At 39.4% G+C, this 25872-nt stretch overlaps 1 protein-coding gene across 1 annotated transcript in view; it reads left to right on the top strand.

The window, feature by feature from the left end:
* Positions 1 to 252: 252 nt before the first annotated feature.
* Positions 253 to 25872, top strand: part of LOC100772688 (armadillo-like helical domain-containing protein 4) — an 83784-nt gene continuing 58164 nt past the window's right edge. The window contains exons 1-4 of the mRNA XM_035453087.1: positions 253 to 1702; positions 4587 to 4826; positions 7784 to 7975; positions 24516 to 24773. Of these exons, the coding sequence (XP_035308978.1) occupies positions 253 to 1702; positions 4587 to 4826; positions 7784 to 7975; positions 24516 to 24773 (2140 nt within the window). The remainder of the gene's footprint in view (positions 1703 to 4586; positions 4827 to 7783; positions 7976 to 24515; positions 24774 to 25872) is intronic.

Genomic DNA, 25872 nt, shown 5'->3' with positions numbered 1-25872 from the left:
CCACAGAAGCACAAAAGTTTCTAAAATATATTTGTAACATTTACTTTCCATCTCCTAGACATGGTGCTAAATTCTAAAGTCATTTTGTGTACCATTTTCAGGGAGCTTTAAGTTAAATCAGCTGCAGAATTCAGAAGGGAAAAGTGATCTGGGTTATCTGTGTCTCAAGGGGACAGAGAAATAGAACAACCATCTCCTACCTCCCTTCTCTGAGAGGAGTCAAGGAGATCATTGTTCTTTTGGTTTAAGTTAATGGAGCTCATTTACAAAATCTATCTGCATGACAGTGTGCTATGCTTTACTTTTCCACAGGACTCAATCACTGGAACTGTCAACTCCTTCAACTTATCCACTATGAGCAGATCAACTCTGTTGCACAGCTCTGTGTCTTTGTGTAGCATTCTCTTCCTCACCTTAACCACACAATGTCTAGCTTTCCAAAAAGTGGAAAAGAGGGAGATAGCAAAGTCTCATATGGAGACAGAGAAGTCCCGGGAGATGAGCACAGCTGACCAAGAAAACATCTCCTTTGCTCCAAAGCACACACCCCAGCAGATGTCCTCTGAAGCTCCCATGGTACTATCTGCAGGATCATCAGTGATGCAATTAAATAAAGTAACCTCTGTCAACAAAGAACACCATCATCCAGGAGCTGAGCTTCTGAATCCTAACATCTCTGACCTTCACTCTTCCAGTGAGCCAGTGGTCTCAGGCAGTGAAGAAGGGCATGGTCCCAGTCAGCTTGAAAGGATGTCTCCTGAACGCAGACTTTCAAAGGCCATGTCCATCATTGCTGTCTCTTCACCTACTTCTCTTAATCCTCACCAGGAGGGACCACATAGCAGTTCTAGCATCCAGCCCATTAGAGAAGGGATCACAGACGTAACACATGACTTCCTGAAGTATGTGGATAATCAGTTGTTTATCACTGAAAGTCAGGAAGCAGTTAGCTTGGGAAACATACCTTTATCCTATAGAAAAACCAAAGAAATGCTAACTGCCAATCCAAGAACTGAGAAAGTTCAAACAGATGCATCCAAGGGGATGGCTGCCATTCCTGGTGTTGATTCTACAACAGACACAGAGCCTGCTGGGAAGAGGCCCTCAGAGAAACCAGGTGACAATTCCCAGACCACTGCCACCATACACTTGGTGGCAACCCCTGAGAATATTTTGAATATTGATCCAACAGCTGACAGTCGTCTGGGGGACCTCAAGGTCACAGTGAGTGTCAGCACAGCTGTTCCATTTTCTTCTGTCTCAAGTGATGAGTGGGATGACACCAAATTTGAGAGTGTAAATCTCACAGAGACCCCTGATTCAGGAGACAATGCAGAGACTCAAGTGAGTACAGAGCCCCCACATGAAGTTTATGAGAGCTTTGAAGGGGCTGAGGGCACCCTCACTTCCACAAAAGTTAATACAGTGGCTCCAGGGCTGCCTGAAGGAGAAACATCCTTGGGAACAGCCCTGATAATTGCACTGAAGGAACAGAGATCAACTGTTTATACTCATCAAGTTCCCTTTACTCCCATGACTCCCACAGAAGAACCTGAAGTTTCCACTATGAACCTGTTCCCAAGTGCTGGAGGCTTCACAGCATCCACTCTGGAGGATAGGACCACGCTTTTCTCAAAAACCATGATTTCTACCTCTCAATATGAGACCAACACACATCAGGCAGTAGGAAATGTGTTAAAAGGTAAGAGGGAAATGTAAAGAATTAAAACAGCCACAAAGCACCCCATAGTTAGATTTGGAAACTTTAAATTTGGATTTATTTTTTTATTTTTGAAAATTTTTGAAATAGGATCTTAAAAAAGGATTTCTTGACTTCACTATTTTGTTACCTTTGCCCCTAACTGCCAGGACTGCAGATGTGTGTCATCATGCCTGACTGGTTTTGCTTTTTTGTTTGTTTGTCTGTTTACTTTGGTTTTAACCTTAAACTCACCAAGTAGTTCAGATGACCTCAAACATAAGACTGTCCTACTGCCTCCCCCGGTCCCAGTAGTGAGATTATAGATGTGTGCTGCTAAGGTAGGTTTTGGTTTTGCTTTTTCAAGGTGACTTAGAAACAGTTACTCAAATTTTAATCAAACAGAGAATACTCAAATAAATAATACATATTCTGTAAAAAATCATAGCCTCCAGATGTGAAGTTCTTAACTAAGGGTAGTTCCACATTCTACCCCCTCCTTGGGATTCTTGGCAACATTTGGAGATGCTTTGAGTTGTTTTGGCTGAGAGTTACTGCTGACATCTCCTGATTATGGGTCAGGGATACTTTAGAACATTCTACATCTGCAGGACAGCTTTCAGAAACAGGTGTCAGGTGTCTCAGTCAACAGCGCTGAAACAAGTGTAGAAATACATATAAAAATATGAAGGAAACAGGTATATGTTTCAGTTTTGTAATAATGTGTGATACCTATTTATACCTCATTGCAAATTATATGCACATATTTGATATTTCTCACCAAAAATAATTAGGTAAAATGATCTTGTAGTATTAACCACTTGGGTTCTCCCACCTTATCTACTAAAAACAAATTGTTTAGAAATAATGTGGAAAGAAAATATAAATCGTCTACTGGATTTATTCTGAATATTCTACTTTTTCTTGGCCTGCACAACTTTGGATATTAGAAAGTAAAACCCTAATATTGGTTGTGATGGATTATGTTTTATTATGTGGTTGGTCATACAATAGCATCTGGAAGGAAAAACTTTGTATAAAGTACATGTATTCATTTGAAATTGTTTTAGAACATATGATATTTTACCTGGACCAAGGAACCTATTCATAAAAAGAAAAAAAAAAGATTTGTAATATGACTCATAAAGTTTTTTCGAGATTTAATTAAAATGGTAAAAGTGATCATTTGATAAATAACAAAAGTAAGACTGAATAGTTTACATGCCTATTTGAGTTTTTAGGTTTTTGTTTGTTTGTTTTGTTTTGAGACAGTATTTCAAGTTGCTCAGACTCACACTTGCTAAATAACTAAAGCTGGCTTTTAATGCCTGATTCTCTCACATCTCCCTCTTGAGTACTCTGATTATAGTTGTGTGTTACCATGCTCAGTTTCTAATTCATTTTTAGAAGCTCAAAGGGGTGAAAAGTGTACCTTTTCATAGATGCATCCAGAAAATATTTTATGAGTTCTATTTAAACTTTTTGTGAGGGGACAGTTTCTCACTTTGTAACCCTGCATGTTCTTAAACGTCCCTGCATCTCAAGATGCACAGCAGACCCTGTTTTTAAAAAGACATCGAGTGGAGCTTGTGTAAGCATAAAGATGTTAAGTAAGATGAAACAAGAATTTTACTTCAATTGTCCATAGCACTTACGTTTCTAGAACATGAAATCACATGGTCCCTAGCATACATTACACCAGCATGTCTGTATTGTCATATTTTGGACTTTTATAGTTGTAAGCTAAAAATTAAAATAGATTTAATAATATTCAGGCGATTTTGGTGATCAAATATGCTTTCAGTAATAATTGCCTCACTTACCTACGGTTTTATGAATGGGCTAGATGTTTAAGAGTCTGTACTGCTCTTTCAGAGGACCTGAGCTTAGTTCCCAGCACCCACATCAGGGGGCTCACCTAGAACTCCAGGTCCAGGGAATCCTGCGTCCTCTTCTGGCCTCCATGGGCAGCTACACTAATAATGTGCACAGACACATGCACAAGCACATACTTAAAAATAAGACAATTAAGAAAAAGATGTCTACTGAAAAACTACTTTGTTCAAGGTACTGTGCTTCATGTTTGGAATATAAAGACTTTTCCTGCTTCAAAAAGTAAATAAAAGGAAGGAAGGAAGGAAGGAAGGAAGGAAGGAAGGAAGGAAGGAAGAAAAACAGTAGGTAAATATTGTTGTCATTTAATAGGGAAGAAAACTGAAGGTTAGATGTTCAGTAATTAGCTTAAGATCACAAAGCTGGAGACTAGTTGAATCAAAATTCAAACCCAAATAAGTTGGCTCTGTAGTCTGCGTTCTTGACTACTGTGGGGTAGGTTTCAATGGGTGGTATTACTATCCTTCTCCTTTAACCCACGTGGAAAGGGTAAATTAAGAGTGCACACCACATCATGACTGCCTGTCCATCACAAAAACTAGGTGAATTTGTTACACTGGCTGGTGTAATTGTTATTTTTATTTTAAATTGCCAACTTTCTTTCCTCCTTTTATATATGCAGAACATTAATATGGGGAAATACTTCAGAGAGATTTTAGTGTGACTTAGATCTGTATATTTATTTCTTGATTCCACCAGCATTCAAGTATGTCTGAGAAGCCCAGCTATCCATCTTCCCATTTTGCTTCAATTTTATTCTAGGTTTTTGTTTATTTGTTTGTTTTTACATTTCCTTCTTTGTTTCTGCCTTAGATTGCCCCATAGCTCCCCCAAGCAGCTACAGTAACATTTGTTTACTGGCCTTTATTTCCCAAGTTGTCTTTGTTGTTCAGGTCTCTGAAACAGCAATGTACACTTTTTCAATTAATTGTCCTCATAGTGCCTCTAATGTATCAGAATTTGGGCTATGTAAAAATGTTTCCATCCTTTTCAGACATCACTCAAGAGATGACAATGGCTACTCAAGAACCAGACCCCACATTACCCTTGGTGACACAAGAGCATTTTGAGGTTCCCAGAGGCAGTGGGGAACCTGAAGGAGGCATGCCGTCCCCCTCTCCTGTGTCTGCTGATGTGGATGACACTGAGCTGTCCAGACGATGGGAGTCTCTGGCCACTCCAGCCCCCACCACTGTTGTCCCCTTGTCTCTTGAAATTGCCTCCTCTATGGAAGGTCAGTCGGGGAGTGTGGGGCCAGTGTTTGAAGGAGGAGTGTGGGCTTTACTGTGAGTTACTGGCATGAGTGAGGCATTGGCCTTTCACCAGCATGCACATGTTCCCGCCCTGGAAAGATGGTCACCTCTCTTTGCTTGTAAAAATGTGTTATAGCCTCAGAGGACTCTTGTGTTCCCCAAGTCCAAGCCTCCTGAGGACTCCCTCCTAAGAGCCAGTGTGGGAAAATGTAAAAGTAGCAAGGACCTGTGTTTGGAGCCACCTTTCTAATACTGTGGCCTCAGGAAAGCTGCTGAACTTCTGTAGGACTCTGTTCATTTCCAGTAATGTCTACTTAGGTTATTGTAAAGAAGTAATCTATGAAAAGGGCTTTCTATATTATAGACCCTCAGGTGTCCTGCTCTCTTGAGGGCAATGAAGCTTTAACATCTGGCTGGTTATCAGAATCTCTTGGATGTGTGTGTGTGTGTGTGTGTGTGTGTGTGTGTGTGTGTGTGTGTTTGTAATACTTTCTAATCCTGCCTCCTAATCCTCCTTCTAAAACAAAACTCAACAAAACTCAAACAAAACTCAACTCTAGAGTTTTGGCAATAACCTTCATTACCCTAGTACCAGGTTTCTCCCCAAGCCCATAGTGGCTCTCTGTGTTAAGATATGTCTTTCCTTGCCCTTCCATTGCATCCCTCTCTGCCTTGGCCATCTGGTTCCTTCTTGCTATCATCCACCTTCATGAAATCTGATGACCCTAACCTTAAATGTCTCTCTTCTGGCTGGGAACCAGCATTATTAATTTTGTTTTCATAATCTCCTTCACTCCACAGTACCTCCAGTGTTTTTTTTTTTTTTTTTGCAGATTTTTTATTTGAATTGGAAACAAGATTATTTTACATGACAATCCCAGTTCCCTTGTCCCTCCAGTCCTCCCCTACCACCCCCCTAACTAAAACTGGATGATGCTTCCCCTGGATGGTGAGGCCTTCCATGGGGTGTCATCAGAGTCTATTGGATCCTTTGGGATAGGGCCTAGGCCCACCCCCGTGTGTCTTGGCTCAGGGAGTATCCCTCTATGTGGATTTGGCTCCCAACACCTGTGCTAGGGATAAGTAATGAACAACTACAGGAAGTCCAGTAGATTTCGGAGGTTTCCTCACTGAAACCCATGTTCCTGGGGTCTGGATCAGTCCCATGCTGGTTTCCCAGCTATCAGTCTGGGGAGCAAGAGTTCCCCGATGTTCAGGTCAGCTGTTTCTGTGGGTTTCACCAGCCTGGTCTGGACCCCTTTGCTATTCACTCATCCTTCTCTGCATCTGGATTCCAGTGCACCTCCAGGTTTTGTGTATCTATAATTACTACTACAAGTACACATTTTCATTTTTTGTTGTTTTAATTTTATAATAAAAATTATAATGCAAAAAGTAAAAGACCCAGAGACTGATAATGGGGTTAAAGTTGAGGATCAGAAAAAGGAAGAAGTCAAGACACTAGTTCTTACCTCTACTTCAGGCTAAAAGGGCTGATTCTGTCTCCACAAGTTCTCCACCAAGCCTCAGACTACTGCCTTTCCTCATGGTGGCTGGAGAATCAATGCCTTCCTGTCCTCAATGTGGCTGGAGAATGAATGCCAGCTCTGAGACCCTTTTCTCGTCTTAAGTACCTCTCATGAGTTCTGGGATTAAAGGTGTGAGCTTTGTTACTCTTTTAGAATGGTTCAACCTCATATAGCCCTAGGTGGCCTTGAACTCAATGAGATCCATCGGCTTCTGTCTCCTGAGTCCTGGGATTTAAGGTGTGTGCCACCACTGTCTGGCTTCTATGGCTAACTAGTATGGCTGCTTTGCTATTTTGATCCCTAGTGGCTTTAATAAATCATAAACAATACATCTCCACAAAAAATCTGTTCTACAAATTTTTTAGAACTTTGCTTTTTAACTTACTGTTCTGATTGTCAGACATCCTGTAGTTGGTTGTTGTTGTTGTTGTGGTTGTTCTGACCATCGTATCATACTCTGTTATGGAAACACATTTCATTATTCATCTGGTCTTTATCTGTGCTCCTGCTGTCTGCATTTGGGCCATTTCCATTTGGGCTGTTGTGACTACAGCTATTATGATCATTCTTCTGCATGTTCTGCATCAGACCTGTGAAGGACTTTCTCATAGGTAGTGGGGTTGCTGGCTGTAGGATATATGAGTATTTGACAATAGGGGCCAATGTCTCCTTTTCATAGTGGTTGTTGCATCAATTTCTTTTCCCATAAGATATATAAGGGGGTTCTCTGGTTCTGAATCATGGGAATCTATCTATCTATCTTTCTTTCTTTCTTTCTTTCTTTCTTTCTTTCTTTCTATCTATCTATCAATCAATCTATCTATCTATCTATGTCTAATATCTATATATCTATCTCTCTGTATATAGAGAGATATATTCCCTCTGGCTCATGGATAGAAACTTGGGAATGTGTGAATTCTGTCTAGGTAGATTCTGATGATTCAAGCTATGATTGTTGTAGTTTCTTTAGATGTGGGATGCTTGGGGCTTCATGTGGATGCTTTGAAATAGAGTCTACTTTAGTCACAGTTCTAGGTTCAGATGCTTCCACATGATTTTGTGAAGCATATTTGTTCTTTCTGAAGTAATACCTGACATTTAATTTAGTGCATTTTTGTTACATTTTCTGCCTTTGGTACCCTATACAAAAGTCTGTGCCATCCATTATACTGCCAATAGAATAAGTGGGAGATTAAATTTCAAAAGCAAAAATTATGATTTGAGGCTGTGTTTCTTCCAAGGTGATGAAGTGTTTTCTGTGTGTAGCTGGGTTGATGTGAGAAGAGGAGTTGGACTAAGAGCTGAATTTACTGTGTTTAAGACACTGCTTCCTTGCCTTTCAAAGCATATGTTAACATATTCTATAATGATTGTCTTGTGTGTCAAGTCTTGTCTCTTGTGCTTGGCAGACATAATGGACATGATCACTGGGCCAAATGAGGACTTCATACCAGTTTTGAGCTCTCCAGTGACACCCGCTGAAATGACTGTGGAAGCTCCCACAATTTCTCCAGCACTCCCACCTGAGGGAAGAACTATTCCGTCTATTAACCACCCAAATACGGCTACCTCCTATGGCCTGGAACAACTTGAATCTGAAGGTATCCTTATCTCTGACCACATATTTGAAAAACAAAGTAGCTGTAAGTTTATGTCACTGGGTTAGCTGTCCTGCCACCAAAAAGTATTTAATAAAACCCTCTGGCTGGGGTTTCTCCCTGTGATTCCAATTACATTTACACTTAAAATGAGTGTCTTAGTTGTTTCTACTATTCTGACTGGATGAGAATAGCAGGTTTAAATGGAGGAACTGTGGTTTTTTCCATCTGACTGTTGGACAAACATTTATAGGTTTACTGTCTTTTCATAACATCACTCTATCAGTACTGGGATGTTCTCTTAGTAACATTGTTGAGTTACTATCTAGAGATAAACAGTTTCTTTATTAATTAATGCTGAGAAATTCATGACAAATTGTACTGTGTAAGACATTAGCTTTTGCTATGAAAAATGTAATGGAGGCATAGCTGAATATCAACAGTGAGAACGGAGATAGGTCACACGGTCACATGACTGCTTGATTAACCACCCTGAAAGGTAAGGAGTATCAGGTTGGGGGTGCAAATGTTTGGAGTTACAGGGATGCTAACTCAGAATAGTGGGCAGTCAGGCATATCCTAGATGAACAAGGACAGAAAGAAGTACTGGAATTTTATGTTTCCTCATCTGCAAAGAAGAGGTTCAGCTGGGTGTGTACAAAATGCTCCCTCCCACAGAGATTCATTTTACCTTTTTTTAAAAAAAAAATCATGATAGTGTGTGTGTGTGTGTGTGTGTGTGTGTGTGTGTGTGTGTGTGTGTTGGTGGCCTTAGAGGCCAGAAGCATCAGATCCACAGGAAGTTGCCATGGGTGATGGAATCGAGCTTGGATCTTCTGCAGAAACAATACACACCCTTAAGAGCTGAGCCATCTCTCCAGGCCAACTCTCATAGCTTTCCAAGGTGACACTTGTAGTCTGTTCACTGAGAAAGGTAACATTTTAAGAGTGGCTCAGAGAATTTCACAGAGGAATTCTGGTCCCAGATGCTAATATCCCTCTCACACCACATGGAGACAGATACCACATGGCTTTGGGCTCATTGCCTCATGTTTTCAGTTCCCTTAAATGCCATCTACAAAAAAAAATTCAGATTTCCTTAAATTAACCTGAGATATAGCTGGAAGCTCTACTTGGCAAGGCTCATTAAATCAAAGAAAAAATATATTTGTGAATAGTCTATCCTTGTAAAACTGTAGTAATTTTCTATATTTGTAGATGATGCCAGTTGTGTTGGAATATGTGAGAATTTTTCTGACATGCCTAAAGATATCCTGGGGTTTGAGATCCCTTCTTCTATACAATTCAGTTTCAGCTTTCTTTTTTGAGAATATGTTTTGTCAGGTTTTGACCTGAATTATGATTCTTGTCAAGGTTTCTGAAAGACATTTTTAGTTAAAAAAAATACTCTTTCAGTTACATTGTTGGGCTTAAGATAAGGTCTGCAGTTAGATCAGCACATAACTTCTCCTAAAGGCCAAGGTGCATACTACATGTTAAATCACTGTGTATTAAAATATAAGAATTTTTAGCTGGTGTTTAATTCTCGGGAAGCTAAAAAGTCTATATGTATTTAAACAGAGGAACCCACAGGACTCCTGGACTAATAGGGCCTCCCTTTTCAGCATGTGTTTTCTGCCTTTACTAGGAATATAAATGTAGTTTGAAGTATTGACTAAGGAAGCATTTTAATGTAGCCACAAAATTTAAAGCAGAAGGGAATTTATACTTAACTAAATAATGTATTAGTTATGTCACATTTTCTTTAACTGCCTTTCAAGGTGGCTTTGTTTTTGAGACTGGGTATTAGTACATGTTTCACTGATCTGGACTTAGCTATAGAATGAGTTTGAGGCCAGTCTAGAACACATCAGACTCTATCAAAAGCAGAAAAAAAAAAGTGTATTTATTTGTCTATACACTTAGTTTTTTATTTGAATGTCTGTCTTCCTATAAAAAGACAGAGACATTCCTCTATATATCTAAGGGTATTTTTGGCCTCAATGGAATATGTAAAAAAAAAAAAAACCAAAACCCCCCCCCAAAAAAAATGCCCATATTAGATATCAGACACCCAAGGAGACAGAGCCTTGGAATTGTGCAAATTCAGGCCTCACTGATCTATTTATCATGTATGAGATAACTAAAAGCCCCAAACAGACTAAAGATGTCATTTTCTCTTGCATCATCATTTATATTTCTCACACATGATGACTAAGAATATGTGCTAGTTTTTCAGAGACTCCATAAAAAGTCCCACAAGTTCACAATAGCTTAAATTAACAGCAACCTATTCATGTGCCATTCTGGAGCCCCACAACACCAAGCCAAGGTATAATTGGGTCATAGTCCCTCCAAAGCCTCTAGGCCAAGAGATGCCTCAGCCCCATAGGATTCTGGTAGTCCTAGAACTCTCCCCTACCCCAGGTTCATGGTAGCCTAGGTCTAGTGTCTTATTTCATGCCTAAACCCCAATTTCCTTCGCTTACTGAGTCATAAGTCAATGAATTAGAACCCACCATAAGTTTCATTCGAATTTGGTGGTATCTAGACAGATTCTGCTTATTAATAAATAAAGCCATGTTCATAAGTGCAACTTATTAAACTGAGGGAACAGTTACACACATAGCAGGGGTCTTCTTCTGTTGGTAGGGTAGGAAAAGCGTAGGTGAGTTTTTCTTTCTTAGTCCCTGAGGAAAGTCTCCTTTTGTAAAAGTAAGCCACCTTCTGCATATTTAGTAAGTCTTCTACTCTGTCAACAAAATGCAATTTTATTTTTCAAAGAGATAATAGTTTATTTTTCACCTTACCGGATACATTCACTTTAATGTACATTTTTTAAGAAGAAAGAGTATTTTCAATTTGATGTGTTTTAAAGCACTCTATTTAGTAAAACTGTAACTCTACTAGTATTTCAGCATTTTAAAAATTTATTTATTTTTAATTACTCAAATTTACATATCCATCCCCCATTCCCTCACCCTCCCTTCCTCCCATGTTCCCCACCCAACCCACCCCAACCCATCCCCCAACTCCTCTCCAAGGATAGTGAGGCCCTCTGCCAAGGACCTTCAAAATCTGTCATATCATTTGGGGGAGGGTCTATATCCTCCTTGCTGTGTCTGGGCTGCAATAGTATCCCTCTATAGGGAATGGGCTCCCAAAGTCCATTTGTGCTCTAGGGATAAAGACTGGCTCCGTTGTCAGAAGAGCCATAGACTGTCTTGGGCTCCTAGCTGGTACCCACATTCAGAGAGTTTGGTTCGGTCCAATGCTTTTTCCTCAGCTTTATGACTAGGGTCTCCATTCTACCAGTAGATCAGGTCCACTGTTTCTGCAGGTCTCTCCATCCCCGTCTTGGCTCCTTTGCTCAACCCTCCTCCCTCTCCACAACTAAATTCCAGTAATATGGTTCAGTGCTTAGCTACGAGTGTCCGTTTCTGCTTTGAACAGCAACTGGATGAAGACTCTCCTTCCTCTCCCTGTCCCCGGGCTCCAATTTGGTCAGGGGTTCTTGTCGCCATCCTCTTCTTCGAGGGACTATACAATCTTCTCTTGGGTTCCTCCTTGTTTCCTAGCTCCTCTGGCAGTATGGAATGTAGGCTAGTGATCCTTTGCTCTATGTCTAAAAATCAAAAATGAGTGTGTACATACCATGTTTATCTTTTCGTGTTTGGGTTACCTCACTGAGGATGGTTTCTTCTAGTGCCATCCATTCATTTTTAAATACAAGCCTGTCAAATGTAACTCGTAAAGATATAATAATGAGAAGTATATAAATGTACCTATTTGTTTGTAATTAAATTAATTTTTGGATATTGATGTCTATATGCACTGAAGTACTAATTTAAATTTTCTGATTACTTTTGAAAGCATAATTGAGATTTTGGCAGGTTGTTAGGCTGAGTATTTTCATGCTGATGTTAAATGGAATAAGGTTTAATAATACTTTAAAGCTTTGACTTTCTGTATGTTAAAAACAAATATATATTTTGTTTATGTAATTTACAATCATTTTGTGTTTTGTTTACTTCCAAGGAGATGGAAATTAATCTATGTTGCAAAATTATAACACTGATTCTGTAAGAAGTAGGCCATTGTTTGAAAAAGTCAGCATTTAGAGACTGAAGATGTAGCTCGGTGGTAGGGTGCTCACCTAGCACATGTAAGTCTCTGAGTTCAATCCCAAGTACTGTGAAAAGGAAAATAATAGAAAATATTTAGAAGAATTTGCAGTGGCTCTTGTTTCTGCCAGATACTAAGTTTAAGTGCGAGGTATGAAATCAAACACTGAGATATCTCAGGTCTTGTGATTACCCTCCTTCTGTACTTTTATCTCCTTTGCTAAATGTCTGGAAGTGGGAAACAGGCTCTCCTGGAATGCTCAAGAGATGAAGAAATACCAGGATACTTTATCTGGAGAAAGTTCAGTGTTTGAGTTGGTCCTAGTTAACGAATGCATGAGCACAGTGTTGAGACCAGGCCTTATCCCAGACAATTTCCATTTCTTCATTGTTTCAAATGACCTGCATGCAATTTCTGAAGTGATAAATGAACAATAATCTTGTAATAAATTCAGGAATAATGGAACAGTAGTTGACTTGCTGCTGGAGAACTATTTTTGTATATTTTATTTATTTAAATAATTATAAATTGATTCATATATAGTATAAAAACATGGAAAAAACATACATTTGTCTCTACAGATGACAAAAGGATTTCAGGAGAAATTATTATAATTTGTTTATAATTAGAAACAAAAATAATTATTTTTTGTTTCGTTTTGTTTTTCTGAGGCAGGATTTCACTTTGTGTCCATGTCTATCCTGAAACTGTCTTTATAGACCAGGCTGGCTTTGAACTCACAGAGATCCACCAGCTTCTGCCTCACAGAAGCTGGAACAGAAAGTTGTGTTTGGAAAGGATGCTTTTATTCCAGCAACTGAGATGATACTTTTGGCAATGTGATGGTATTATTGCAGTTTGACTAAAGTCAAAGGGCTTTGTCTTTTTTTTTGTTGGTTAATTACAAAGCAATTTTGAGGTGCCCTAAGAGGCAGTATAGAACAGTTTCTCAGATACTTTTCTTGAAAGCTCCACTGAGGACACCAGAGGGCTCCATTGACTTAAAATATTAATTGGGGTGGGTGTTTCACCTACATGCATGTATGGACACCACATACATGCCTGGTACACACAGAGGCTGGAAGAGAGTTGGAGCTCCTGAAACTTACACATGGTCGTGAGCTGCCATGTAGATGTTGGGAATTGACTCAGGTCCTCTGCAGAAGCAGCCAGTGCTCTTAGCCTATGAGTCATTTCTCCAGCCCCCGTGCATCATTTGTAAGAGTCGTCATTTTGAAAAGCAGATTGCTGGCCATTTCAGTTATCGATTACCTCCTAGGATAAGTCTTTTTTGTTGTCTTGCCCTGAAGTCATCTTGCTTCCTTAGGCATCTGTGACAGGCCCCTCCTGAGCATCTGTCAGCAGTCTAGGGTAGCACAACCAATCCCTTAGCATTCAGAATGGCTGTCATGCACTTGCTAGTAATATTCATTTGGTCAGTGGTATTTCAAAAATATTTGAAATTAAAATTATGATGCACTGCTATAAAGTTATGTCCACAAATTCTGCCACTGAAGAAGGACAGCTGACCTTTGTTCTACTTTTCTGGTATGTTTTCTTGTATTCTTTATGGTATGTTCTCTTTACCATAGGGAATAATTTATCAGTATATCCTACAGAACTCAGCCACATTGTTGCTGCAGAGTTGATGTCCTCCATTGGCTCGTGTGTGTGTGTGTGTGTGTGTGTGTGTGTGTGTGTGTGTGTGTGTGTGTGTGTGTTTACAACTGTATGTACATATGTGCATGTGCACTTTTCTTGCCCAACTTAATACTGCTTGGCATGCTCATCTTTAGTCATTCAAAAACACCCTCTGTGAAGACTCATGTTGAACAAAAGGTTTTGTTTGGGTTATATTTTGCAGTCTAGCAGTGTTATTTAGTCATTTGGTTATGCATGCATTTGGAAAGTTTTTGGCAATTCAGGGAATACCACGAAGAATTAGGAATCAAGCCTGACTTAACAGAGCACAGATTTAGTAGAAAATATACAGTAGATGTGTAAATAACAAAATGCAAGGTGAAAGCTCCAGGTTAGAGAAATATGGAATGGACATATATGCTCAGATGTCTGTGTATTTAGATTTGCATATATATCTTTCTTCATTATGATCTTGATATTTACAGAAAAATAAGTGTGACAAATCCTCAAATATGGAAAAAGTTAAAGAGAAGTGAACAGATACCACATATATGACAGTAGTGATAAATTACCTATGGACATTGAACCAAGCAAACTTTTCTAATTCAGATAGTGGTGAGGTGAATTATTCTTTAAGACTAGTTTTTAATCTGGGAGTGGTGGCTCATACCTTCCTTCTCAGCACTTGAAAGGCAGAGGGAGGCAAGTGGATCTCTATAGGTTTGAGGCCAGCCTGGTCCTCATGGTGAGTTCTAGGCTAGCCAGAGATACAAAGTGAGAGTCTGTCTTTAAAAATGTAGCTTTTAATAACAGATGTGACAGAAGAGTCAATAAAGAAGAACCAGCTATGTTCTCAGTCTCAGGACAACAAATCTTTTATTTGACACTGTACTGTGTTTCTCTTGAGAGGGATATTCAGGGACCAAGCAGAAAGTTTTGTTCTGAATGACTGATTTGGCTCATATGGCATTGTACAGAGTCTCTGTGGGGAGTGGTTAAAGGAGAGGTTTCTAAGTATGGTGATTTTTCTGCAGCTGAAGAAAACATATAGTCTGGAAGTATATAAAAGCTTGAAGAGATTCCATGGTATTTAAAAATGTTATTAGCATATATGGGCTTCATTATGATATTTGCATACAGATATCAAAAATATTTTACATATTCCCAGAGAAGACATTTTTCTTTTCTTTTAAAAATATTTTAAACTTGCATTATTGTGTGTGGGGGTGTACATGGAGGCTGGGGGACAACTTGTAGGAGTCATTTCTCTCCTTCCCCCATTTATCAGGCTTGGGATGAGTGCCATTTCCCACAGAGCCATCTCACTGGCCTTTTATCGGGGCATGGTTTTCAGTATAAGGATGGGCATATATATGTATTAATTTACAGATGTAAACATGAAAATTTCATTGTGCCGAGTACAAATTATTGCAAGCATGAGAAATGTGATGGATGTAAGGGTAGTTAGTATCTATCACCGGTACTCTGGATGGCTCTGTTCATCACCCTGATGCTGCTTAGGTATAAGCCTACTCAATTAGGAAAGGAAAGGATATTGATTTGTTTTGTTTGTTTTTAAACTACAGGTTATGTCTATAACTGAGGGAAGTCAGGGCAGGAACTCAAGGCAGGTCTGCTTGCTATTTCACACAGCATTACCCTTAACCGGAGAACCCAAGCCAGTGAAGAGAAGCAGAAACTATGGAGGAAGGCTGCTTGACAACTCTCTGGCAGGATTGTGTTAAATGAGCTTTGTTATGTTGCCCAGGATCACCTCCCAGAAAATGCTGCTGCTGCAGTTGCTGCTGCTGCTGCTTACACTTGTCTGGGTCCTCTTCTATCAATTAACAATCAAGACCGTTTCCCACAGATGCATTCACAGATCAGTCTGGTCTAGGCAGTTTCTCCCAGATGACTCTAGGCTGTATCAAGTTGACAGTCAGAGCTAACCAAGACAAAGACTGATCATTTCTATACATTTTAACAATATTCTCACCTCTAGAAAGTTAAGATTGTTATATTGTAGGGAAATCACCACTAGTAATACATTATTGTAAAAATAGAGCAATAAAATTAAAATTAAGAGTGGAGAAAGAGACAGAATTAGTTCAGTTCGAACCCTCCCCTGTGAAGCCTCTTGGACTAGCCAGCTCCAACGAGTGACAGAGTGGACTGGGAAAACTCTCCTGCTTCTGGTTTCCAATGGACTCGCTTGAGTGCAAGTCCTGGATCCACCAGGAAACCACACTGAATTTTTACCAAAGTTTTTGCCATCTTTAGGCCTCAGTTTCCCATATGTAAGATAAGGACATTGATATTTCTACCTGGATTGTGAGGAGTAAATATGATGATGCATGTAATATTCTTGGTGCACATTTGCACATGGAATTAATATATAATATGGTTTTGTTTCATGATTGATGAACTCATCTCCTAAAATTTCATATCATTTATCATGTACACTGGGACTTAATCATTATAATGAAGTACTTCTCCCTATGTAGTCATTGTCTGGGTGGCAGGTAGATGACATGATAATAGCAATGACCAAAACAGGAAGACAGTAGGAAGTTGAACGCACTACAGAGAGAGCACACCAGTTCTAATCCAGATGGATGGTTTATTTTGTCAGGAGGAAAATCTGAACTTACCAAATCTAAGAAAAGCCCAGTCTTTTCACTATGATGTGGGAAATTCTGATTTGTGTGTGTTAACAGTCAATTCAGATGGCTTTCTGCTGTAAGTAATTATTTAATTTTGGAGGCAGAATTCTGCAATGTAGCTTAGGTTGGACTCACACTCATGATCCTTCTGCCTCAGCTTTCTGAGAGCTGGGATTACAGGTGACACCAGGCCTGGCCTCAGTTTTATATTTATACTCTGCACACTCCAAATGAATCTGTTCTCCTATGCAGCGAAAGTCAGCATATGCTATCTCAGTTCACATCTTTCCATCTTGCTTAGAAGCAGGGTCAGCTCTTCCTGTCTAGTCATGTGCACAATGGCCTCTCAGTGCCATTGTTGTGCAAAACCAAGATTAGGTGCTGGTGTTAATAATGACTTCCATGTTTGCCTTCTCTTGCTGTTTGTGTGACTACTTAAGTCTAGTGGGTTTTTTGACCCAAAATTGAGCATTTAAAACAGTGTGAATATTCAAGTGGGTTCCAGGATAGGCTCCAAAGCAATACCGAGAAACCCTGTCTCAAAAAAAATGTATGTCCCTGAGGGACCACACATTATTTCACATCCTCAGAAGATTCTGTCATGACACTTGCACTCTGTTAAGCCAGAGTATTCTTAGGTTATTCTTTACATCACATTAGAAAAGTAAGAAAAGGAGGGCACAGAGGATCAGTCTCTAGCACTGGCCAGAGTCAATTTATAGCGGCATCTCCCCTATTCCACCATCCCCAGTATGACAACAGGGTATAGATGAACTTTCCTTTAAAAGCTGATGCCATACTCTTTTGACACATATACATAGTGCAACTTTACAAAAAGTAGATTCAGGCTTCATAAACGGTACAATAATTGAGGGATGTTTCAAGGAAGATGCAGTGCTTGATTCTTAGGGTTGAGTCCAGAGAAGGATATGACAAATTCTGTTTTCAATAAGTGAAGGCTTGAGTGGGCTTTGGTGGTGCACACCTTTAATCCCAGGTAGAAGCAGGCAGGTATCTGTGAGTTAGATGCCAGCCTGGTCTATAGAGCTAGTTTCTAGGATAGACTCCAAAGCTGCAGAGAAACCCTGTCTCAAAAAATCAAAGCAAAAAAAGGAAGGCAACATATCTCCATAAAGTAGTATGTGCCCCTCATTCTGGAAAAGTTGACATCTTTTAGAGTTTGAAAAGAAAAATCTACTTAAATTGGAATTTTTGCAGCCAATAATCAGCCTATCCAAAATTTATCTTTTGCATGGATGTGGAGTTTTATACAGAGGTTTTATTCATTTGATTGATGAAAATATTCTTTTATGATAACTAAGTTGCTGAAATCAAAGATCTTATATTAGATGGCTCACAATGTATAGATACAAGGCTAATGCAGCCTCATTGCTTCTAAACAGAACAGCTGGAGGAAAAGAATAGTCTTCTATTCCTGTTTCCAAAGAGACATGTATAAGAGACTGTTGTCTGAATCAAGAGCAAATTGTTTGACAAGCAGAAGTTACAGTCTGGAACTTATCACTATTGCTGTAAGGGATTCATATATTTAGACACTGTAACATGGGCAGGATTTATGGAAGACACTGGGGAACAGAGCATCATATGTGGTCAAAGCTGAAAGTGGCTAGGTATTAATCAGCAACAGCAGGTGGAGTTGGGTGGGATGGTTTCTTCAGTCTGTTAACCAGAGAGGGACATGGAATGTGATCAAGAGCAAAACCATTAGATTTAAAGAAAGGAAAATTCATTAAGTAAAATAAATATTAAAACATCATCAACTACTGCTTGAAGTAGACTAATTGTCTTGCCTCATTAATTTTCTCAGTAATGTTACTTCTAAATAGTGTTAAGGACTACTTTACAAGAAATTTTACATTATATTTGCTGTTGCAAATTTAGTAGGGAATTTGAAATGTAATACTTTTAATGAAATTATGCAGACAAATGTGGGATGCTTCAATAATCATGTTTATTTGGCATTCAGAAGATCAAACTGAAGTGAACAGACGGTTTTGAAGAAGGCAATGTTTAATAAGTAATATCACTTGAGTTTAATATTTTTAAATAGCTTTTAGGGATGTGTATGTGTGTGCATTTGTGATGTGCATTTGAAGGTAAGAAGATGACTTTGGGAATCTATTCTCTCCTCCATCATGTGGGAGCTAGGATTCGAACTCACATCATCAATCTTGGTTGTCAGCAGATGCTTATACTCACTGAACCATCTCACCACCCCATGAGTATTTACTTAATTTTATAAGATGCCACAGATAGCAGATGTTCTTATAACTATTTGAAACCTGAGAATTTGAAAGTAGAATCTGACTAGCTAAAGAACCTCGTACTCAGTTTGTTGGTCTACCTCAAAGGAATATAATAGAAATTATTCTTAAAGGTATTGTATTTGGACTACAGTATTTTACAGAAGACTTGATAAGCTTTCACATAATGAGACGACCAAGTCTTGGGTTTATAAGCAGACAGAAAAGTCTTTAAGAAAAATACTCTAGCTTGGTTATGAGGAAAAAAATGTAGATTCTTTCTGGATTAAAAAAAAATTCCCAATAGAAACCCACAGTCTTCTGATACATTAGAATTAAACAAACCAATGACTTGTAACAAGGGCTGATGAGCTAACAAGGAGACAATTCACCAGACCTGAGAGAAGCAGAAAAGACAACTGAGTGACTGTGGAAACCATACCGTCAGACACATAATGTGAAATTGCCATGTGCAGAGAGATGAAGAATGAAGTCACAAACACAAAGAAGTAACAGGAGACTCTAACAATGACCAAGTAGATGGCATGGGAGAGCATGAAGAGGAGAAAAAGAGATTCTTACAATCCTAATTAGAAGGGATAAATTCAGAGGTAAAAGACTGATAACTTCCAAAGAAACAGCAGACCGGGAATGGCTGTCACAGAAGAATACTGGAAATGTAAGCTGGAAGACAGAATGCCATCATCAAAGTGCTGAGAGAAGTGGATAGCCAAGAATTATGTTCCCATGCTTTTGAGAACAAACTAATAAAAGCAGACTTTATAAAATGAACTACTACTAGAGGAAGAAATACAATCCTGGCAGGAAGGGCTGAGATTCAGGAAGAACTAGGGGGCAAATAAATCAATGAACATATATAAAAAATATAACCATTTATACTTTGTGATGTAGGAGAAGAGGACAGGGCCAAAGCAGTGGATGGCAAGAGACATAAATCAGGAAAGATTAACGTGTTCTAATGCCCTTTAAAATATTGATTTATTTTTGTTTGTTTATATGTATATGTGTATAATTATAAAGATTTATTTTTAGTGTATGTACGTGTGTGTTTGTATATAAATATGTGCATGTGAGCATAGGTAACTTGACTACAGAGGCTAGATCCCTCTGGATCTGAAGTTAAAGGTGGTTGTGAGTTATCTAATGTGGGTGCTAGGGACTGAACTTGGACCTCTGTAAGAACACTATGGTCCGTTAACCTCTTTGCCATCACTTCAGCCCTCATGCAAGAATATTAACTTCATTCTAATTCTTAGTGTAATGGTGAGTTCTCTGGGGTTATTGCATGAGGAAGCTTGGTAATCATATGTATGGGCATAGGTATATGTATGCTATTGAGATTGGAGTTTTATATTAACCTTCATAATACACAGATTCACAAATATATGTGTTTCTCATCCATGATAATAATATAAAGATGGGAATATTTAAGATCTCAGAAACGTTAGGAGAATCATCAAATTCTCAATGAGCTAGTGCCTTGATTTGGTGGTAGTTGGGAATGTCTGAGTTTTTCTCAGAATCTTCTACTCTTAGAACGCCATCTGCTGGAAAACTACTTCATATCCTTAGGCAAATTTAAGTTTTCCTTGTCTGGCTTTTAAGTTTCACACAAAATTTCACGCTCAACTTAAGAACCATCTGGTTATAAAAATGGGACTATTCCTAGGGCTTTAGTTATTCTCGTGTGGGGAAACTGTTTTAGAGAATCACTCTTAATTAGAACAATTTTATTAAATTTATTAAGATTATCTGTGTGGGTATGCACATGCATGTGTGCACCTGAGTGTGAGCATGCACATGTCAGGGTGTGTGTTGGAGATGGTAGTCAGAGAACAACTTATGGGAGCCGGTTCTCTCCTCCCTTCATGGGTTTCAGGGACTGAACTCATGTCATCAGGTTTGTGTGGTAAGTACTTTTACCCATTGAGCCATCTTTGCTGGTCCCTTAATTTTGGATTGAAAAATGTCTACCGGCAAAGGGCTCCCCAATACAGAAAATCTTTTCTTTATTTAAAAGATGTTCCCATTCTTCAGAGGGACATGGCAGAGACTAATACAACTCAGCTCAGGGTAGTTCCCTTCTTCATGTACATTCTATGTTTGCAACAGAGAAAGGGGAAGAGAAAGTCACTGAAAAGAGATCTCTGCCTCATAGCTAATGGGCAAATAGGCCAAAGGTGAGGAGGATTCATTTGAAAAATGGCTGCTCTAAGGAGGCAGAAGGATTAGGCGAGGAGCTCCCCAGAGTCAGGCAGGCACGGCATGCTAAGGACACGTTTCTGTTCTGCTATCTTTCCTTGTGCTGGAATGACACATCTTCAGGGCTTCTTCACCCCTATGATGTGTTAATGACAGCCTGGAGATGCTCATTATGTGATGGTCTTTTGGACATGCAAAAACAAATAGAAGTGTCCACATTGGAGATTCTTGTTCAGCCTTTGCTGGGGTCTGCCTCTGAGAAGGTCGGTGAAATTTGCATCTGTCTGGTCCTGAGAAAAAAAAAGAAAAGAAAAGAAAAAAAGAGAAAAAAAGAAAAAAAAAAAAGCTTGGTTTTGGTGACCACAGACTAGAGATATATTTGTAATTAATAAGAAAAAGCAAGCTCTAACCTAGAGGGCAGCAGTGCTGGGTTTGAACAAATTCAGTTCAGGCTCTGCTGTGATAGTACTTGAGCACCCAAAGTGGCTATTAAGGGAGCATCCTCTAAGTAAAACAGCCTGTAAATTTCTTCCATGTTCAGCTAACAATTGTAAATTGTGGGATAATGCTGGCAAGGCTTGTAGTTCCTCAGAGGCTGAAGCACTCAGTAGAACAAAGAACTGGTATGGGTTACGGAGCTGCTGCTAAGACATTCTGTCAGAAAGAGGCCACACAGACTAAATTGGTTTAGAGAGGGTGCTGTCTAGACACATTTGTTCCCCCCTCTCTCTAGGCCATGTGTAACAAGACATTTCTTTTTTTTTATTTGAACATATCACTTAATGGCACCAGCATTGTTCAGCCATCTGGCATTGTTATCTGACACTGCTATTTAATGTTTTAGTATTCTTTTTCTTCCTTCCTTCCTTCCTTCCTTCCTTCCTTCCTTCCTTCCTTCCTCCCTCCCTCCCTCCCTCTCTGCCTCCCTCCTGCCATCCTTCCCCACTTCCTTCTCCCTACCTTTCTTCCTTAGTAAACAGGGTTTCATATAGCCCATGGTAACTTCTAATTCCCTGTGTAGCTAATGATGACCTTGAACTTCTGAAACTCCCAAGTGCTGGTATTACAAGCATGTACTGCCACACTAGGTTTATGTGGTGCTGGCAATGAAGTCAGGAGTTCATGCAAGCTAGGCAACACTACTCTGTGGACTGAGGTTACTTCCAAACCTGACAATTTTTGCTTTCAACTATTATGGTTCATTTCAGACACAACAAACTAAAAGGAGCAAGGACCTAGTCCCTGTTGCTGTGTGTTGATAATTTCCACATTTTGACCTTTCTTGGACTTGCAGCTTTTGCATGTGGATGTCAGTGGCCTGGCCATCCTAGGATGTCACATATCACATTCTTAAATTTCCATATTGTCTTTGCATTCCATTGATGATGTGGTATCTCCTCTTTCTTGTGCCTCAGATAATAATAATCACCAAGGCTCTACCTCCAAATTGTATCACCAGTTCTTAGCAGATCTGCATCAGATCTACTTTCAGGTGCCATTGTTCATTCCCTATGTTCTAAGACCCTCATTATGGGTTTCCTTCTCTGTGTGTTCAGTTGAGGCCTGTAGCCTGAGTCATTTTGAAACGTTGTAAGTCTGATTAGCTCCTATCTTTTTTGACATACTTAGTGTCCCCTAACCCCATCCCCATTCCTCACTGACCTCTTTGCTAGTCTCTGAACACAGCCTGTGCACACCTGCGTTGACACTCGGTATTACTAGTCCCTCTTCTGGGGCTGCTCTTCCTGTAAATATTGATCTCAGTTACACAAGAGAGTTTCTTATCTTGGTACTCAATCCTTATATTATGAGAAAAGCTTTCCTGCATTTCACCATCTGCAATAACAGCATCTGGTATTTTCCATCTTCTTGACAGTGCTCATCAGAGTGTACCCACTGTTGCATCCATGCTTGCTCCATGTCTTCTTGACAGTGTTTGTCAGAGTGTAGTCTCTGTACCTGCTGCTGTATCCATGTTAGTTCTATGTCTTCTTGCTGGGGAGATCGGTTTCTAGGAACCAGAACCTGTATCTCTGGTGCCCAGGAACACCTTCCATCAGATACTTCATAAGAATTTGTTAAAATTTGATAACAGTTACATGTACTTAATCCTACAAACTTAAGGCTCATATGACAACAGAGGGAAATTTTTTATCTTTTGTAGCTCTTGGACTTGAGATCAGGACCTTGCACACACTAGGCATCTGGTCTTCCACTGAGCTGCATACCAGTGAAGATACGTTTTACAAGCTAGAAAATCATTAAATGATAAAAGACAAGGGGTTATGTATATAGCTGTCTGGAAGTAGAAAAAGTTACAACAAAAGATTATGGGTGGCTTTAATTTTCTGTTCTCCTGTCTTCTCTGCCCTCTGAGGAGAGTTCCTTGCCACAGTGACAGTTGAGTTTTTTCTCAGGAGAGACACAAGAAAAGCCTTAGGTCTATTTTATCATCAGTCATTGGCTTTATTGGCTTATCCACACTGAGGAGGGGATAAGCCAATATTACTGGAAAATTAAAATCACTGAAACCAATTACATTAGTACCTTAGGTCCCTTACTCACTCCACCTGAAGCAACAAGGAGGCTCAGTTGTAAAAACTAACTCTTAACAATGCTAGTGATGTTTTCCAATAGGAAATAGACATTCTTGATGAATATCCCATTTCATAACTTCCTTTAGCATTGGTATTGAAAATATTGGTTCAATGATTTCCAGATTTTTTGTTTACTCTCCCACAGAAAGAGTGCAATATAAGTTCATATGCCTCTCATGTGACACTGCTAAATTATACTCACTGATGTAGAAGATGGAAAAAGAAGCATATCAAATAATGATTTCTCTTCTTTAATATTATGCAAAAAGGTGGAAATAAATTCTTTTATGTTCTTGATATGTCAGTGTAATTTCTAACAGATAAACAATTTATGACCTCCAGAAAACATAAATGTTTCCTAGCTTTGGAAATAAAAGTTCACTGTTCACGTTTTAGTCTGCCCTCTATTACTGATCAAATGCAACTTGAAGAGACTGAGTCCATTTTGCATTTTACCTTGAAGGAAATCAAAGCAGGAATTTAAGGCAGGAGCCTGGAGATAGGATTCTGAAGTAGAGGGTGAGGAGGAGTGTTATTCACTGGCTTGTTCCTCATAGTTTGCACAGCCTGATTTTTTATACAACTCAGGATCGCTTGCCCAAGAATAGTTCAGGACACAGTGGGTTGATGCCTCCCACAGCAATCATGAATCAAGAATGTGTCCCACAGGCCTGTCTGTGGGTCAGTCTTATCAAACTATCATCTCAATTAATTAAGGTTCTTTCTTCCCTGATGATTCTAGCTTGTGTCACATGACAAAAAACTAACGACCACAATTCCTAAACTTTAATTCTTAATAAATATGGTGGTTATCTTAAGTCACACAGTGGTGCTGAAAGTTTAAAACACAAGGTTTGTAGAAGGCGCATCATCTCATAAAGCTGGAACTGCCCAATGTTGACTTTAACCATTGGTTTTAAAAGGTAAACATGATTATTTTGTAGGGTTTGTGTCACTTCAAAACACTAATGTGTTTGAGTACATGCACAATGCATATCTTCAAGTTTTCCTCTGATTTCTGTTTGTTCAGAGGTAGAAGATGAGGAGGATGAGGAGGATGAAGAAGATGAAGATGAAGAAGAGGAGGGTGAGGAAGAAGATGAGGCAGACAAAGAAGCAGACACCTTGTATAAGGACTTCGACAGTGATACTGAGCTGCCAGGGTTTACTCCCCCGGGAATCACATCCCAGGAACCTGATATAGAGCCAGGAAGCATGGCCCTACTGGAGGTAGCAACCTACCAGGTGCCAGAAACCATGGAGTGGGAACAGCAGAATCAAGGCCTGGGTAAGAGTCCTTTGACTACCTCTTTCCTTTCCTAAGGTTTCACTTCTTTCACTGGCATCTGTCAGAGAGAAACTAATATGTTTATGGTTATGGGTGTTTATTTGTGGGGAAATTATCAATTATTTCCTCCAGATTTTGATCTGTGTTTTTACATAACTGACTTCAATTCCCATTGCCCATTACCAGTCTGGTTACTTGATGTTTCAGAAGGATCTCCTTTTTTCCTTCCTAGTAGGAAGCCTTCCAAATGGGAAGGAGGGATACATAGCACGGGTTCTAAACAAGCAGTTCACATGGACTGGAGGTAGAAAGTAAATGGATTTTGTCACCCCCCCCTCCTGTCAAATTTGTTCCCTAGAAGTTTTTGCCCTGGTACTGGTACTGGGTGAGCCATTTGGGAAGCTTGGGATTTTTCATTGTAAACATAATCTCACTCAGCAGTCAAGTGTTCAGTCACATGCCTCTTTTTCTGCGAGTGGTCCAGGTTGTTATGATAGACTCTGATGTTATGAGCAGGATCCTATCTCCACACCCTCTTTCCCGCCCTAGGGAAGCTTCCAAACCATCCCTTTCTTCTAATTGCAGGAAGATGCTATTGACCCCAAGTAAGAGACTCACTCTTTCATGTGTGGTGAGTGATCTTTTCACCAAAGAAATCCTGTGTCTAAAATATCTGGGGCAAACATAGAATATGAGAGTCATTGAGCTACCTTTGAAGCTGTCTGTTTCTTTAAAAATTTGGCTGCTGGTTTGGGATATTGCTCTCAATGTAAGTCTGGGCTTATCACTTTGTAGGTTGGCATAAAAATTGTAGTGAATGCTTGGATGAGGTTTGTTATGTAGTATGCACATAATTTGGAGAAGCCACAATAAAGAATGGCTCTCCAAGGTATAAACAGTGTTTGAAATTTTGCATATAGTGCTTACTGAATTATTTCCCAAACAAATACATCAGGTATTGGGCAATAACTTAAGACGCATAATATAAAGACCAGATGTGATAGCACATAGCTTTAATTCCAGTACTCAAAAAGTAGAGACAGTGAGTTCCATCTACATGGTGAGGTTCAGGACAACTAAGTCTATATATTAATGGGTA

Source organism: Cricetulus griseus (genome assembly GCF_003668045.3).
Source record: "Cricetulus griseus strain 17A/GY chromosome 1 unlocalized genomic scaffold, alternate assembly CriGri-PICRH-1.0 chr1_1, whole genome shotgun sequence".
Lineage (NCBI taxonomy): Eukaryota > Metazoa > Chordata > Mammalia > Rodentia > Cricetidae > Cricetulus > Cricetulus griseus.
The sequence above is the reverse complement of the archived record's forward strand: the minus strand, read 5'-3'. Positions and strand labels throughout refer to the sequence as shown.